The sequence below is a fragment of the Lepisosteus platostomus genome, chromosome 4, assembly GCF_059453375.1.
Source record: "Lepisosteus platostomus isolate fLepPlt1 chromosome 4, fLepPlt1.hap1, whole genome shotgun sequence".
NCBI classification, from domain to species: Eukaryota; Metazoa; Chordata; class Actinopteri; order Semionotiformes; family Lepisosteidae; genus Lepisosteus; species Lepisosteus platostomus.
In genome coordinates, this window is record NC_142614.1 from 71,037,639 (window position 1) to 71,055,690 (window position 18,052).

The 18,052-nt window shown below is 46.8% G+C and overlaps 1 protein-coding gene across 12 annotated transcripts in view; it reads right to left on the reverse strand.

Annotated features, from left to right (window-relative positions):
- The window catches only part of LOC148673777 (rhotekin-like), a 108,641-nt gene that overhangs the window by 11,206 nt on the left and 79,383 nt on the right, over positions 1-18,052 (reverse strand). For 6 of the 12 annotated variants that reach the window (XM_088630583.1, XM_088630585.1, XM_088630591.1 and 3 more), the window contains exons 9-11: positions 17,835-17,966; positions 15,314-15,479; positions 4,561-4,665 (exon numbers count right to left, since the gene is read on the reverse strand). In XM_088630583.1, the coding sequence (XP_088486709.1) occupies positions 4,561-4,665; positions 15,314-15,479; positions 17,835-17,966 (403 nt within the window). The other 6 variants (XM_088630584.1, XM_088630588.1, XM_088630593.1 and 3 more) reach the window with 5 other exon arrangements.

Below are 18,052 nucleotides of genomic sequence, written 5' to 3' on the forward strand. Positions count from 1 at the left end.
GCTGCTGAAGTTTACAAGCCAACAAAAAGAAGTTATGGGGAAGACAGCTAATCAGCAGCTGTTAGTTTATTTCAACATTGTTCATTGTTTTACAAAGTGAATCAATATAAGAGATCATATAAGGGCTCAGGGGCCCAATGGAGTAGGATTCCTCTGCCGGCCGCGGGATTTGAACCGGCAACCTTCCAGCCAGAGGCGCAGATCCTTAGCCACAGAGCCACCACTCCGCCCGAAGCTTTTGTGGTATACTCATCACCCACTGCATTTAACTAAGGTCTACCTGAAAACATAACGTTCATTTTCATTACCTAGGCATGTTTCTCTTTTTCTTTCCATGCATGACTTTGTACGTCCTTGACAACGGAGTATGGTGCAGTGTTTTGTGAACATACCAGCACGCCTGCCTTACAATCTGCTCCACGTCCAGTCCTACGTGACCTACAGGTACAGTATGAAGCTGAAGCAGACACATGAACATTTTTTACGTATTATTCCAAACTTCACGCTCAGCACAGCATAGTAAATGAAATAAATAGGTCTATGTAATGACCATGTACAGGCAGTGGAGGAAAAAATGGAAACACCAATGAAAAGTTACTTAACAGGGCATGGGGGCATCACGTACTGCCAGTGTCTGGGTTTCTGCAGGAAGGATGCACCCAGGGCACATCCTGGAGGGGGCGCCAGTCCACCACAGTGCACAGACACACACACACACTCACGTCAGGGCCAGCTTTCCCAGAATCCAATTCACCTACCAGTATGTGTTTGGACTGGGCACCCAGAGGAAACCCACATGATCATGGAGAGAACATGCATAGATAGCACCCCAGGTCTGGAATGGAACCCAGAGCCCCAGTGCGATGCTAACCACTGTGCCACTGTGCTGCCAAGGAGGAAATTCTAAAAGAATATCCCATAAATGATCGCCTGGTTTAAGGGTCTGGTGACTGACAAGGTCATGACACATGGATAACAGCGTCAAGTTCCTCAAACGACGGAGGGACCTCACGTGGGCTGTGGGAGGGGCCAGTGTCATCCAGGTGGAAACCCCTCCCAGCAGGAAAGAACTGCAGCAACATGGGGTGAAGCTGAAGAGCCACCCGAGCCCTGCCCTGCTGGAACCAGGCACTCCTGGCTGTGGAGGTCATTAGGTTGGCACGGCATGTGCACTCATCTGTTTGTCAAGAACATGGAGAAGGATGATTCATCTGACCGGATCACATTCTCCACTGCTCATTAGCCAACTCGCAAACATGCACCATCAACTTTACCATGACATTGCAGAGTTCTCAGCAGACTGTTTTTGATTAAACTGGATGCTCGCCCCCCGGCCTGAAATCTGCAGGCCACTGATCTGCAGCAGCTTGGCTGTTTCACCTCGCACCTTGAATGAAGGCACAGATTTCACGATTCCACTCTTACGCCCACTGTCGCCCTCTGCTGTCGATGTCCTGCCCACAGATTTCCATACTGACGTCACCTTAGACACCACAGCTCTAGAAACATCAGCAAGTTACCCTGTCTTGTTCACTGAACCTCCTGCCAAACGCGCCCCGGTAATCACCCCTCTTTCAAAGTCACTGAGGCCGCCTCTTGCAGTCATGTTAGCAATATTTACTGGCAAGGCCTGAACAGCACTTATATGACCCTAAGCATGCTGGGATACTTGTTTGCTTAACAAATAAGCCACAACTGTTTGGAAGCCCCGACTTTCCGTAGACTTGGTGTCCCTCACCTACTCAGGTGTTTCCATGTTTTTGCCCACTGGCTGCATAATACAATATTACTCACTGTTACGTGCTGCCCACTGTGCTGTGACACAGCTCCGACTGTAATGGGTGGCGCTATACAGGACAGGATGTGTGCCAGACAGAGGGCAGACAGGCTCCCCTGTAACTGTGCGCTCAGGGGGCTGAGAGGCAGATGGGAGCGAGGGGGGTGGTTACTTCACCTGTCGCTGTAATAGGAGGAGAGCAGAGCGCGGATCTCGGCGGACACAGCGTTATCCTGCAGGAGCAGCCCCTCGCAGGAGGGGGAGGGGAGAGGGGGGCCTGGGGGAGGGAGAGGCAGGCAGGCGAAGAGGAAGGCCAGGGCCGGTGTGAGGGGTGAGAGAGCGGAGACGAGGCGGGTGAACGGGGAAGAGATGAATATGAAGGGAAGGGAGAGGATCAAAGACACGGGCAGGCAGGAGCAAGGGAGGAGAGAGAGAGAGAGTCGGCGTGTTAGAGAAAAGAGAAAACGCATACACAGTGCAGCACAGAGAACAAACGGGCTGGGCTGGCCTGGCGGCTTGTGTGGCCCAGACCCGGGCCGAGCCAGCTGAGCCCAATCAGGCAGTGAGAGAGAGCAAAGCCACTCAGAGACAGGAGAAATCAAAGGGTTTGGGCTCCTTTTAACCTACAAATGTCTTCAGAACTTGTTCAGTGAAGAAAACTAACACTAGTGTCTCTTGGGTGAGTTTTGAGATATATCATGGAGATCCATGCATAACAAAAATACCACAGCTTTCCTTAGATATGTGCATGTGTGTACCTCCAAGACTATTATTTTTTACAAGTTTGGCCTCTACGTTACAGACTTCAATCCACCTTCATGTGCTTTCTGCTCCAGGAAATAAAACCCTGCTGCTTCTGCAAAAGAAAAATGGTGATTCCAGTATTTATGTAGGTGTGTGTGAGTGAAACAAATAGTAAAGTAACTTTCGCAACAACCAAATATCCATTAATATATATATCTAAATATCTCTGATACATCTTAATATCTAAAGAAGATGTTCCACATACCAGGATTAACACAGAGCTTGAAAATATTTAGGGGCGTGTTTTTACTGTATGACTCATGAACACAAAACTCGTCCTGGAACAGATTCACCTACAGCCTCGGGGCCAGCGGACAACAACGACAACAGCAGTCCCATCTGTCCTGAGATCCCCGGCGTCTGATTTGAAGGTGGAATTGCTTGGAATTTAAAAAACATGCTGCCAGGGATTAATGAATCATGGCCCGTTTCGCTGTATACTTTTTATCCTAAGCAATGCTTTTTTCTTTTTGTTGTTTTGTATTTGTTTTAAGTCTTGTGTTGTACGTTGCACCCCCTGCTGCTTAAATTGCCCCCTAGGGGATGAATAAAGTATTTTGACAGGCCTGCTGTAAGTCTTTTACACCCACACACTCACCCCCAGGCAGATCTGCCAGCAAGCTTATCTGTGGCAGGGGCAGGGTGCCGTTTTCCCCGAAGTTAATTAGCTCACTAATTGAGGTTCCTTTTCCCCGTAGCCTCTCTCGCTGCAGCTCAATGCTTCAGAACTGCTCTTGCGCTTCCTCCATATTTCGATTATCCAGAAGAAAACTCTTCTTAGGAGTTAACAAACATAAAATCTTTTTTTTTCCCCTAAACAATACTCATCAGAACAGATGAATGCTTAGAAATGACAGTAGGCCAATCAGAGCATCAAATCTGTTTGGGTTTTTCAGTAGAGTAGCTATTTGATCAAGGGATCTCACCCAGCCGTTTCCTGAAGAACCCAGGGTGTGGGTGTCAACACCATGAGCTGGACAGCTAAATAATTAACACAGATCTTCGCCATACTGAAATAGCAACTTGCCCATTTCTCCAGCCCTCTAGAGCCCATTGGTATATAGGTCTCGTCATGATCGTCTGTGTCAGGCCCTGCATGATGGACAGGGCCAGGACCCAAGATCCCAATGAGCTGGTGTCTGCTTCGTTCGATGCCCAGGTGGAGTGTCAAATGCACATCACCCTTGCGGCTAGAACGCTCGCTGGGCATAGCACAGCTCCGCAACAGGACATGTGTGGGACAGGGGCAATGGGACACGAGGACAGCTCGCAATGCCATGAAAAAAACAAAGACAAACCCAGCCGACTGCGCTGGTTAAACGGGCACCTGACTGGCCATCACCCAGCTTCGTACATCCGATTTATAGAAGCTGGTAACCATTAAGACTCAATATGAAAGACATGATTGCCCAACTGACCAAGGCAAACTCTAACACGGTATCACAGAGCCAGGGGCCTTCGAGACTCTGAGGCCACGTGCTGCCCGAGCTGCCCGGGCGCCTCACCCTCTGCCAGGGCTGTGGAGGGACTCAGCTCCCATGGGGGTGGTGGGGCTCGAGGACCTGTGCCAAGGCCCAACAAGCAGGTCCAGCTCCTCACCTCTCACCATGCAGGTGAAGTTAAAGTAAGAGGCCACATCGTCCCTTCCCTTAGCTCTTGCGATCTGGGGATCGGTGGGATCGCACTGGGATCTTGTAAAAAATCTGGCTCTCATCCAGGGCCATCACATACCAGATAGTCAGGGAGTCTTCAGACACTGGCCAGAGGGAGTGTAAGCTCCAGTGGATTAGGACTTGTTAAAGCACTTCTTACTGCATACGGGCAGGGCACCGGTCCAGTAGAGGAGAAAGGAGCCCTAATAAGAAGGCCAGGCAGGTGCTTGTTCTTTCCCGCTTGATGGGGTTGACAGAGCCCCGGGAGGTACCTGGATAGTCGGTGTGCGGGTGTCCCACGAGGGAGACGTGCGAAGCAATCCTTACCCATCTCGTGGTACAGCGAACCCTGTTTCGCCATGACGATGGGTGGTTTCCGCGGAGACGGAACCTCGATCTTCATGAGCTCATCGCAGCACTGCTTCCACTGACCTGCGTGGGGAGACAGGCTGTCAGTTCAACCCCGGGCACCCGTGAGCACGGCAGGAGCACAGGCATTGCATCACTGTAACACTGTATCTGATATACACAAGTATCAGGCGCTTTAAACTTGCTGATGCATTTACAGGGCAGCCACTAGGATCCTGTCTGGCCTGTATGTCACTGCACTCTGAGGAGGGGAGGTACCTAGAAGCTTCTACGATCTTGGGGTCAGAGGGATCCCCCAGCAATGTTTTATGTTACTTAATTTGGGGGAGCTTAGGTCCCAGGGAAACGTTTCTGCTCATCTACAAACAAAACCTGAAAACAGCTCTTGTTTCCCACTCTGAGGGTGGAGGCCCAGCAGTCCACCATACAGTTTTTATTCACACCCTCAATGTATTTAGCCAGGACTGCTGACGACACAGATAACACTAAAATTCACAACATTCTCAGTGTAGGACTGTAAAAAAAATCTCTCCGAAACGGTGACATGAGGATGAAAAGCACCTGAACGCACAAAACATTAACCACCATGAAATCGCTTCTGTGATTAAATACGAATGCATTTCATTTCCTTGAACTACAATGTACACATGTCCACAGGTTCTGTTGCATCACAATGGAATTTTACTCCTGCTCCCTACGGAGACTGTCGGATCTGTTCCCTGTTGACTTCCTGTACGAAACCACCAGCACACAATGCAAAGCTCAGGGATGAGAGTAGGAATGACCCCCAGGAGCAGAGAAGGGAAGGCAGGACGCAGAACAGTACCGGCACGTTACGGACACGAGAATCCTTGCAGGGGCAGGCACTGACTGGCAGGGTGTGCCAGATTATCTTCCATCACACAGCCAATTTTATATTACTGTGCAACTGCAGGTATCAATTCACATCTGCTTGTGCAACCAAATTCTACCTGCATATCGCAGCCTCCATAATACAGAATATATCTGCGGCTGACACTGCCAAGAAGCTATGAGTTAAATGTCTTGGAATCAGTGCCTGGAGATGATCAGATAATAAGAAAATGTGCCTCAGGGAGAAACGCAGAAACCCGGATTGCTCAAAACAACTTGAACGACAAGTATCAACTGAATTTGGAGAGATTCACTTCTCGAAAACTCTGATATTTCCTTGTGACGTTTGGACTGGATTCCAGAGACCCGATCCAGCTTATTTAGAGCATGGGAATGATACAAGGTATTAAAGGAATGACGAGGATAAAAACAGAAACCCAACAACATCAAGCTGTTGTTGTTTCCAAGTAGGTACTTATGTGCCCGAAGCTCTTATCTGCCATATCCTCTCCACGATGGGCGATCAACAGATAAGCTAGACTTTGCTGTTGTGCTCAAGAAGGTGAAAGAGCCCTAGCTGTATAAACACATATAAACACACTAAGAGTTGCAAATGAGAGGAGGTCGTTCAGCTCATTTGGTCAGTTGGTAATTAGCAACTATATGATCCTAGGATCTCAACCAGCTGTTTCTTGAAAGAAGCCGGAACAGCTCATTGTCTGGAATAAGATCTGCAACTTTGCTTTGTGAAAGCAGCCCTGAGGAGGTTTTAACGGCTTTTTTGAGCACATTTTCACTTTTTCTTCCCAAGAAGCTGCGTGTGTTTCTGATGAAGCGCGAGAGGGGCGCGGACATGCACTCAAGGAAAAGAAATACACACCCCAGAACCCAAAGGCACCTGAATCATGGGTGAAACTGCATGAAAAAAATAAGAAGAGTTACAAACTGCTCCATTTAGTTTCCACTTGGGGTGCATTACACACTTCAGTGGTGGATGAGGAGAATCCCTTCTGCCTGTAAAGCAATTATGAATCCACTGGATGCAAGGCGCTATATAAATATCCCCAGGGGATAATAAAGCTTGAACAGAATTGAAAATATGAAGAATTATTATTATTCTTTGATTGGAACAGTGCCGAATACTAGGCAGATTTATAGTTCCTGTAAAAACAAAAGAGTAAAACAGACCTATCACAATTACCTGTGGATATTTAGTCACAGCTGTCTGGGTGACTATGTAATTGTTACTAAGATGTAACACTTACACTTTTTGCAGTTTTGCAATTAAGGCTACATTGAAACCATGATAGAAAATAAAAACTCTGCATTCAAGAACTATTAATCCAGACACAGGGAATTCCTCAGTCCTGTCACACCCAATTCCATCCTACACATTCACGAATAAATATACAGAATAAACATTCTTGTCAAGCTGTCAATTAGGATCTGTAAAAGGAATTAATGACAACACCTATGCTAAATGCCTGTTCTTTTCAGTCATGCTTTTAAGAGATTAACACAACTAAACCAATCAAAAATAACAGGATGGAGACACCACTGGATATAACCAATTTAAGATTTAATATTCCGCAGTTTTGATGTGAATGAGTCAAGGAACAGTCATGATCCTGTCACGACAGTTCGTCAATTAATCTCTTAAAAGGCATCCCATTATTAAGCATTCTGATGTTAAGCTTTTAATTGCGTTGAAATCAAAACATTGACTCCTTTCAGTCTGCATACCCTTGCACAGCCTCTAAAGATTCCCAACACCTATGCAAGACGTTCTTTTGTAAGTTAGTAACACTTTTAATACCTATACCTATTCTGTAGAAACTAATAACATCTCGGGGTTCTTTGGAGTGTCTTTGGACTCTGAACTTCCTTTTAGAGCTCCCCCAGATTAAAAAAAAAATTAAAAAGGGTGTGCACTTATAATTTTCTCTGCTCACAAATGATTGCTCCTGTTCAGTTCTACATGCAGTTATAAAGGTTTACAGATGGCACCACTGTAGCAGGACCAATTAAGAATGCTGTGCTGAAATAGGTGCTGTGTTGGCTCTTTGTTAAACTGGTCGAAACAGCAACAGTCACAGGTGTCCAACTAGCAACCTACAACCAACAACCTTTTTCTCCTGTACTAGACCGTGTTAGAAAGACTGGTCATGTTAAAAGGCCGAAATCCCCACAGTGCCACTGAGCAAAAATTGAGACTCTAGACATGGCTGACAGGCTTCTTAGCACAATCATCTCAAACAGTCTTTCACAGTGGTCTTAGTAATGCATCCCAAAATTATAAATATCATATAAATTGTGAAGTTGTCATCCAGGATCACAGGCTGTGTTTTAGCACCACAGTGCTGCCACTGTGATGTACAGTATAGCGATACGGTCTTGCCCAGTTCCTCACCTCCTTCCAAACAGTTAAAAGGAACGCCAGTTGTTTTCAGGAAATTGTTGTTTTGCTATGTGAATTGTCACGTTAGTGGTTACAGAATGCAAGAAATGATTGAAATGCGCAGTAAAATGGAAAACAAAAGGTTGAAATTTGTCAGATTCCTGGCACACTAAATCACTCAAAATGCAAATGAGGGATCTAATCTGTATCTGAATGCAGGCCTGATCCAGGTCGTAAATAGTGAGAGGTTATTAAACAGTAACGTACTGTAGCTCATGTTGTCAGCATCACTGAAGAGATCCGACACTGCCGAAACAAACCGCGTTCTGGAACCTGCCTGGATCACCTTTATTTTATAAGCAGCTGCCGTTTGTTTAGAACCCCAATATTAGGGCTAAAAAACACAACGATGTCCTCCTAAGGAATGTGCTGTATAGTACGAAATTGTCAGGTCTCCTTTGTCAACAATCTGAAGTAAAAATAAAGGCTTATGGAATGTCTGGGTTCTTGGGAAAAGATCAGCGCTGTACCTGGATGGATGACAAGATGTGTCACAAACGCTGAAAGTGCACAAAACCTTTGAGGCACTGCATGTTTCAGGCTTTAACACTTGTTGCTCCAATCTTCATGGAGCCTTCACCGATTTCAGTCATGGATCCCTGCCAGTGACTATCAGGAAACCTTAAAATGGACCTTTCGCTAAGTATAACAATGTAAGAAAAGTTCCAAATAAACGAGGCCCATCAGCCTGTTTTGTACTGCAGTTAGTAGTTATCTGACATAAGGACCTCCCATCAGCCAGTTTCCGAAAGAGTCCTGGGTGTAGTCTTCTCCAGGACTCCCACAACCCCTTGGGTATGGACGTACGTCCAGTCATGTGTTTTAACAGCACTTCCACATAGTTTCCTCTCATGCCCCCCGGGGTTTGTGCTTCAAGTGTATCTATGTAAAGATGTACACCTCTGTTCAAAAACTATAGTACGGTCCATTAATCATTTCCAGACCTGAAGTAGAAGTTATTAACGGTCTACTGTAGGAACTGTAAATACATAGTGGGCATGGTTATTAGTAGTTGAGGCGTGAAGCTGCGCCAGCCTGCGCAGACTGAAAAGGAACAAGTAACAAGTTTATTCCATGCTGAAAAGAGAAGAAAGAAAACACGTTTCGGCCGTGGAGCTTCTTCAGGTACGAGTTAGTTAACATATTCAGAATGATATTTGTTGTCAATACACAGCCCGCAAGACTTTTAGCTGCTGCTATTTAATAACGGATTAATCATCTCTGATTCACTTCTGTTCCTGTGTAGGCAGAAGGCTGCATGACTACCATTTTTTTTCTCACACCTCAAACTGCATCTGTCTTAGAAACTGCAGACTATATTAAAAAATAATAATAATTCCTTACACTTATATAGTGCTTTCTGGACACTCCCCTCAAATCGCTTTACAGGTAATGGGGATCCTCTCCACCACCACCAGTGTGTAGCTCCACTTGGGTAATACAACAGCAGCCATAGTGCACCAGTAGGCTCACCACACACCAGCTCTCAGTGGGGAGGAGAGCAGAGTGATGAAGCCAGTTCAGAGATGGGGATTATTAAGAGGCCCTGATTGGGAAAAGCCAATGGGAAATTTGACCAGGATGCCTACTCTTTTCGAGAAACGCCCTCGGATTTTTAATGACAACATAGAGTCAGGACCTGTGTTTCACTTCTCATCCAAAGGACAGCATCTTTTTACAGTATAGTGTCCCCATCACTATATTGGGTATTTAGGGCCCATACAGATCACAGGTTGAGCGCCCCCTGCTGGCCCCACTAACACCTCTTCCAGCAGCAACCTTAGTTTTTCCCAGGAGGTCTCCCATCCAGGTACTGACCAGGCTCACACCTGCTGAGCTTCAGTGGGCTGCCAGCTGTGAGCTGCAGGGTGATATGGATGCCAGAAAAATACTTTTGTCCTCGAACGTAAGAAAAATATTTTGTTTTCCAAAAGCAAGGAAGAAACAATTACTAAATTGCAACTGATCAAAACAAATCTCAAAACTCTTCAACATTTTAAAAAACTCCCAAATTAAAATCGCACAAGGTTCCCGACAAGCAAGGCTAAAGGCCTGTGTCAATCTGAGGGGGAAGAGAGCTCTAGAAATACCAACATCCCTTTCATATCCTCTTCCACCGATCTGCAGATTGTGACTTGTGGAAAATGACAAATGATGCTTTGTTCCAGAAGAACGGCCCTTCTCAGTGAGGGCAGGTACTGTAAGGGCTAGGCGAGTTCGAACTGGGTAACAGATGGGCTCGTCAACGACCCCACCGTCAGACCTGTTCCACTGCTCTGGGCCCCGGAGATACAGACATTCCTCAGTGCTGAATACAGAACTGCAGCGAGTGAAAAACGCCCGTTCCTTTTTTTTTCCCTGTGGGAACTGCACTGGTATCGGGTAACTGGGCAACAAGAGGGAGATTCAGCATGACTGCTCTGTCCGGCCTTCGCCAGGGTTCGCTAATCAGCGGGGGGGGGGGACTCATCACAGAAACTGCCTCCAAACCTCTGATGGGCTTGTTCAAGCTGCTCATGGCTGCCATTCTCTCTCCTGCCGGAGTCCCCTATCTGAAGAACTTGATTCCTCACATGATGGCACAGCCCTTCCCAGGCCTTTAACCCCATTGAGGCCGCTGCCCTCAGCCATGTGGGGAAACCCGATTCCTGGAGGTACTGGCTCTGCCACTCGCCCACCTTGCGTCACGAACACGGACTGGAATCCGTGTCCGATCTTGTAGAAGACCCTCTGCGATGCGGTAAGAGCTGGACAAAACAGGAGGCGTGGTAAAAGGGAACACACAGGGGTTTAATAGTGCACAAAATAATAGTGACAGTCTGTGAGACGGTGTACGGGAAAGACAAAACGGCATCCAAATCCAAACGGGTCCAAGGGCAGGTCAAAGCACAGTCCGAGAGTCCATCAACTGGAAATCCATCCTGGGACGCGACAAAGTTTAAATCCCCGGGAGGGGGGAGCACACGGACAAACGAAACATGGAGGTCCAAGGGTGACGGGGCGAGATCCTCCAGACCCCGGGCTCAGGGAGCGGGAGGTGTCGGGGATGAGGCCTGTGCCCTCAGGAGACAGACGTAGGGTTTCCTGGTGCTAGGCGGGCCTCGCGACATCTTACCCTAATGATGAGCCCCGAGGACTGGAGGAGCTAGTCTTTAAATAATAACACTTAAAGGGTACACCTGGGGAACTAAATCACACGAACAATAATGGGAGCAGTGGAGCGCCCTCTAGGGAGGGATGTCGGGCGTGACACCTTGGTAAGGAGTGGTCAGGGGAACAAGCAGAGGCTGTGGCCAGCACCACCAGGAACTGTGACTGTCCTCTTGCTGGTACCAGAACCGGAAACTGCTGGCTGTCTCTTAGAAGGATCGTCTGGCCACCCCATCCTCCTCCAGCAAAGATGCTAGATACTGCTGCCATCCATGTTCAGCCAATAACTTTGACTTCTTCCTAAGCTTGAGAGCAAAGGTGACTTTTGTTGTTCCAAGGCGATGCATTCTCTAAATGACTACAAACTGAAATCGGAGCAGGCGTTTTCCTCATGTGTGTTTTGAAGTAACTGGTAACCATACATTTGTCAGGCTTGTACTGATGCCAGTATTAGGCAGTTCTTTCATGCTCTGTTGCATAAGAGTAAATAGAATTTTAATTTTACAGATGGTAGAAATAGTTTTCTCTTTTTGTGCTTTCTCTCAACAATAACTACTGTCAAAGCTTCACTCCTCAGGCGGGGAAGAAGACACGGCAGTATTGTTTGTGCACTGTTACAGTCTCGACACTGGCCACACGCAAGGGGGACGTCTGGCTTGGCACACTGTTATTGACAAGCTGCTCCGTTTTAAGACAGCCGCAAGGGGCAGATTTATTTTTTGCACACCACCTATTCCCTATGCAACAATGAAACTGCCTCGCAGTCTAATAACACTAAACGTCCCATAACGGAATGCTATTTGTCTAAAGACATTTAGCGTATCTTTCCTTAACAGGCTTAGTTGACCAAATATAGTATAACGATGCATGGGACTGTAGTAATTTATCCCACAGAGAGCTGTAACTATTCCATATATAATTAACTCCCATGTTACTTCCGTGTTAATGCTACACCAACAGTTAACGTTAATGTATTCCGTTCCACACTGCCAGCAGGGTTACCAGTTTTCAATAAAGACGGCTCACCAACAGCCTTGTACCAGCACAGGAGGAAGCAGAGCTGACCTCCGAGGCGTGCCCTGCTGGGCAATCACACTTAACCCACTGCGCGCCTACAGCAGACTCCACACCACACGGGGGCCTGACACCTGCTGGCCACCGTCCTGCCAGAGGCGCGCCACTCCCCCGCTGCTCGCGCCGCATGAGGAGACCTTGTTCCACTCTCCCGCAGCAATCTGTGTAAAGAGGCTCTCCTGTTCTCGGGTGTCGTCGCACCTCTACGCAGTGTCCGCTCGTGGCCTCTCGTATGCGCTTCCCTGCTGAACGTCACGTCAACCGGGCGAGCTGGAAGCTCCCGACGAGCTCCTTTCCTGACTGAGCCTCAACAACACAACACTTTAATAATAATAATAATAATAATAATAATAATAATAATAATAATAATTGCTTACACTTATATAGCGCTTTTCTGGACACTCCACTCAAAGTGCTTTACAGGTAATGGGGACTCCCCTCCACCACCACCAGTGTGCAGCCCCACCTGGATGATGCGACGGCAGCCATAGTGCGCCAGTACACTCACCACACATCAGCTATCAGTGGGGAGGAGAGCAGAGTAATGAAGCCATTGTTAAGGGCCAATGGGAAATTTCGCCAGGACACCGGGGTTACACCCCTACTCTTTACGAGAAACACCCTGGGATTTTTAATGACCCAGAGACAGGACCTCAGTTTTACGTCTCATCCGAAGGACAGCGCCTGTTTACAGTATAGTGTCCCCGTCACTATACTGGGGCATTAGGACCCACACAGACCGCAGGGTGAGCGCCCCCTGCTGGCCCCACTAACACCTCTTCCAGCAGCAACCTTAGTTTTTCCCAGGAGGTCTCCCATCCAGGGCCCGACCAGGCTCACACCTGCTGAGCTTCAGTGGGTTTCCAGCTGTGAGTTCCAGGGTGATATGGCTGCTGGCCGTTTATTTATTCACTCTAATACCGGTGTGAGCATGGAGCAGTGGCAATGGTCTCTGGATCGCAGACGGCGTGAGTCTCCAGGTCGTCACTTGTAAAGGAGAATTTCTTCTCCGCCAACGTACTGTGCCTGGAGGTTTTGCAAAGGAAGGCAAATACATGCAGCTTTTCTACAGCCGCGCGAGTCTCTCCCCAGAAGCACGCGCGTCCAGGCCCACGTGACTGCAGAAATATCCTCTGCCCTGTTAGCAGGCAGTTCTCTGGGGGGCTCGGTGAGAAGCTGTTACAGTATCAGCGGTTGTCACCTCCACAGAGGAGTTTTAGCTCTAAGGCTTCACACCTCTTTGAAGACCTGACCAAAGAGAACTGTAAACCATACCTCAATGAGGTCTTACACATACACTCTACACTTTCAACATATTGAAACAGCCCTTGATTTACATTCTACACTTTTAACCACTTATTATATCATTTCGTTTACCTACTTAATTGCTGCCCCACGTCGTCTGTGAGATGTAAGTGAATTGGGCAGTGCCTTTTATTTCGTTTTTACTTCCTGCGTGTAATACCATGCACTTATCTCCATTAAACATCATCTGTCGGGTGTTTGCCCAGTCTTGAATTTGATCTGAACCTCTCTGGATTTCACTTGCTGTTTCCACCATATTTGCTGATCCTCCTAATTCCGTATCGTCTGCAAACTGAACTCGTTGACTCACTGTACTGGCATCCCTGTACAGATCCCTGCAGTACTCCACTAATTACATCACCCAAATGATACTTTTTGCTCAATTCGCAAACTTATTTTTAACTTTTGTATGATTTTGTTTTAATTTGGGGTATTTGGTGGGTATCCTTGAGGCAGAGGGGGGGTCACATACATACTGAAGCAATACTTGGGCTCTTTCTGTTGGGGTTTAGACATGTGACTCCTGTTCAGCACTGAGGCTCAGGCGCTGAAGGGAGAATGAGCCAGTGTCACACTGGAAAACACCAAAGCTACGAGTTTAATAAGACCAGTCAGATTACCTTACCCTGAAGAGCGCTGAAAGGAACGTGCTGTACCAGTGTATTTCTGGAGGTTTTCAGAAAATTAATGCCCTATACAACATAAAAAGCTGGTGTCAGTTTGATTAATTAATCATTCATGACTGACTGGGATATACCTGATTAAATACTAGAGCTACCAGAATATGACTCTCAAGGTACACCCCCTGTAGACCAATCCTATTGGCGAGAAATGTCAAAATCAGAATAAGGAATCCACTCATGTCCTATCTGTCCAACGTCACTGTACCTGCTACAAAACCAGTTTATTTTCAAGATAAAAACTCTTGAGTTGTAAGTATAAAAAGTTTTCTTGGATGTGCACTCTTTATGTACAGTTTAGGTTCTTCATCTCTTCTCCTGAAACGCCCCCACCTCTGCTTTCCTAGAACAGTCTCTTGAAAAATGGCACAACGCCCCCAGTTTCCTTGTCGGGTTTCTGGGGGGCTCTGGTTATTGAATGACATGTGCCGAGGAGGGAGAGAGGCAGGGCCGCCTGCATCCATGTCACACCTGCCTGAAATCGTGGCGCTCTTATCTGGGGAATGTCTTTTTTTTTCAAAGCCCCACGATCCAGCTCTCCTTAAGCGACAGGTGCCAGCAGTGCTGTCCCGACATGTTCCACCTGATTCTGACTTCCTCGTAGCAACGTGACAAGGATTTCAAGACCTGCGTGACACCACACATTAACAAAACAAACTAAATTTTTTTCTTGTCTTTGCCTTTTTAGGTGGCGTTAACGTGAGATGTTCCATCTACAAGCTCGCCAGTGGCTTCAGGAGCAGCGTCTGGCTAGTATTCCTCGCCACAGACCCAGGCTACCAAACGTCTGACCCCTGACTTCAGAAAGTAACTGTAAAAGGTAGAAGTCTAGCAACAGGCACAGATACACAAATGAGCAGAAGAGAATAAGAAGGTTACAACTGAGAGGAAGCCATTCGACCACTCAAAACCCATGTGGGAGGTAGTAGCTAATTGATCAGATCTCACCCAGATGTTTCTTGAAAGAAACCAATGTATCAGCTTCAACAACACGGCTGGGTAGCTCGATCCACACCCCCACCACCCTTTGGGTAAAGAAGAGCTTCCTGTGGTTGGTTTTAAATGCTGGTTCCCGTCTCCCTGCTCATTCAGAACAGGTCCCCCGGGGTGACCCCACCAGGTTCCTGGAGGGTTTCAGACACCCGAGGCCGGGTCGCAGTAGCAGTACCCTGGCGGGCGGGCGGTTACTCACTCATGTCGTAGAACTGCTGCCAGAACGCCTCCATCCAGCGCTGCGTCTCCTCCCGGCTGTCGGCCAGCAGCGTGTGGGTCACCTCCTCCCTGCCGTACTGGTTGCTGATGGAGATGCTCTGTGCTTTGCTCTTGGGATCCTTCTCCGTGGCACGGATCCGCGTCTCCTGGGACACACACACACACACACACACACACGCAGGTCAGTGCGAGAATGACAAGACAAGGCATGATGTACAGGCAGGGGAAAGACAAAATCTCTCCTCGGACCCCCCACCCGGCCTTGCCTCCTGTCCCAGTCTGTGTGGGTAACTCACTCGCACCTTGTATCCTGCACACGTTTAGTGAATTTCCCAGCAGTGAAAACAATGACTGCTGAAAAGGCACGGGGACAAACTTTGATGCCATCATGCATTACGTTTCCTCTCTCTCTTCACAGTACCGCTAGATTTCACTGTTCACATCCATAAAAAAGCTTAAATATTTCCTTAATCACATCTTCCTTAAGAAAGCTCTCTTCTTTTGCTCTTAATAAAGGCGGGTGAGGAGATAACACATTGCTCGCTTACAGAGATATTGAGTCTGGAGACGAGCCCACTGCCCAACACAGAAAACATTAACAATGCATCGTGCAAGGATGGCACTGGGAAGATTAATTATGTGTATTGGCATCAAAAAGGCTGGTATCTAGATTACAATCAGGGAAAGAGAGATGAAGCTGTCAGTCACTGTCTTTGTTTCTTTGCCAAGGCGGAAAAAAAAGTTAAATGCAGTTACTCTTGTTGTTTTTATGTAAAACAGCACAGGGTAATCTTAGAAATTGGAGGAAATATTTGTTTTCATTATGACAACCCTAGGTATTGGGAATATTAACATTTATTACGAATTAAACTCATCTCGAAATAACACAGCGCAATGTCTACAGGGCCCCCTGGTGGACACAAGGAACTACAGCTGCCAAAACCTCACTGTGGAGACCAGGCTACACAGTGTGAAGCAGGAATGAAGTTGTTTCAGATTCTATCAGTATTCCAGTGAAAACCACAGGAATTGCACTATGAAGAAACCAGGCACACCCTGCCTACAGGAAGAAACACTTCATTTTATTTTTTTCTGCAAGTTGCACAGCCCAGAGGAAAAAGATGAGGCTTTATTATTTATAGGTACACCTTTACGTGGTTTTACAAAGGAAGTCAAATAACACTTAGGAGAAAAGAATGCCGAATGCCAGAGAAATGCTTATCATAAAAAAATAATTGAAAATTATTAACGTTAAACATTATGATACATCTAATCCAAGAGGTCCTCTTAAAAATGAGAAAACCACTTATCTGCCTTTATGCCTCTATTCAGAACAGGCAAAAAACAAAATGTATTTTCAAAGATAATTAAAATGATCTATCATATTCGTCGTTAATGTTGACGCCTCTTTCTGCTATATTAAACCCAGCTAAGTGACTGTTCCCTGTATGAAGGTATCGGATTAGTGTCATGCCAGTTAGCTCAGTTGGTTAGAGCGTGGTGCTAATAACACCAAGGTCGCGGGATCGATGCCTGTACTGGCCAGGCAAACTCCTTCTCCCGGGTGGGGCGGTGGCTCTATGGATAAGGATCTGAGCCTGTGGCTGGAAGGTTGCCGGTTCGTATACCACGCCGGCAGAGGAATCCTATTCCGTTTGGCCCCTGAGCAAGGCCCTTCACCCCAACTGCTCCAGGGACGCCGTATAAATGGCTGATCCTTCACTCTGACCCCCAGCTTCTCTCTCGTGTCTGTGTGTCTCATGGAGAGCAAGCTGGGGTATGCGAAAAGACAAATTCCTAATACAAGAAATTGTTTATGGCCAATCAAGTGATCTTATCTTCTCTAGTGTAATACGGTCGGGGCTAGATAAGCGTACAGTACATGTACTGGTGCATATCTAGGACTGTTGTGTTTTTTATGTATATTTATGTTCTGTTGAGTATGGTTTTTGTGTGGTGATGTCAAGAACAAATTTCCAAAAAGTTACATCATATCTCTTGAGCTACATTAACATTAACATTTCTGTTTGATGTAATATACCCTGGTGCCACAAGAGGACAGCACATCATTAAAAAAAAAGTTATTTGGCCTCTCGGAAACCGGTCTCTTGACACCGGTTCAACGGCGTTGTCTTGTTAGTACAAATGCATAAATACCGAATAAATTCCCCTGCAAGAAAAAAAGCATCAGTATGTCAGACAGAGACCTGCCTCTCAAAAGTAAATTAATTAAAATTAGGTTCTATATATAGTGCTTTGAGTGGAGTGTCCAGAAAACTGCCAGTGACCACAGTTTTACCACAGTGAACTGTGGAGAAACAGTCCATACAACTCGCAATCCTTACCAGCACTGCAGGGATGCTGTACAGAGACACTTCCGTTTTTCTGACAATTTAAAAAGGGGGTTATTCACCAAGCAAGCTCGAGATTAAAATGACAATTCCTAAATTTCAGATCCAGTCTCGAAAGGCCTGTGGGTCGTTTTCCTCCCCGGTGCTCACCTTGTTGATGGCGATAGTGAAGGCTGGCTCCACCTTGGCCTCCACATCCTCCTGCCGGTGGTAACAGGAGAGGTTTGTCCCTCTCAGGACACCGTAGATCTTTGTCCAGCTCGGGTGATCACCCCCGAGCTGCTGTGGGACACAGGGAAGGAGACAGAGAGGACGGGGAAGAGAAGGAGACGCAGGAAGAGCAGTTAAAGAGAGCTACTAGAATTTAA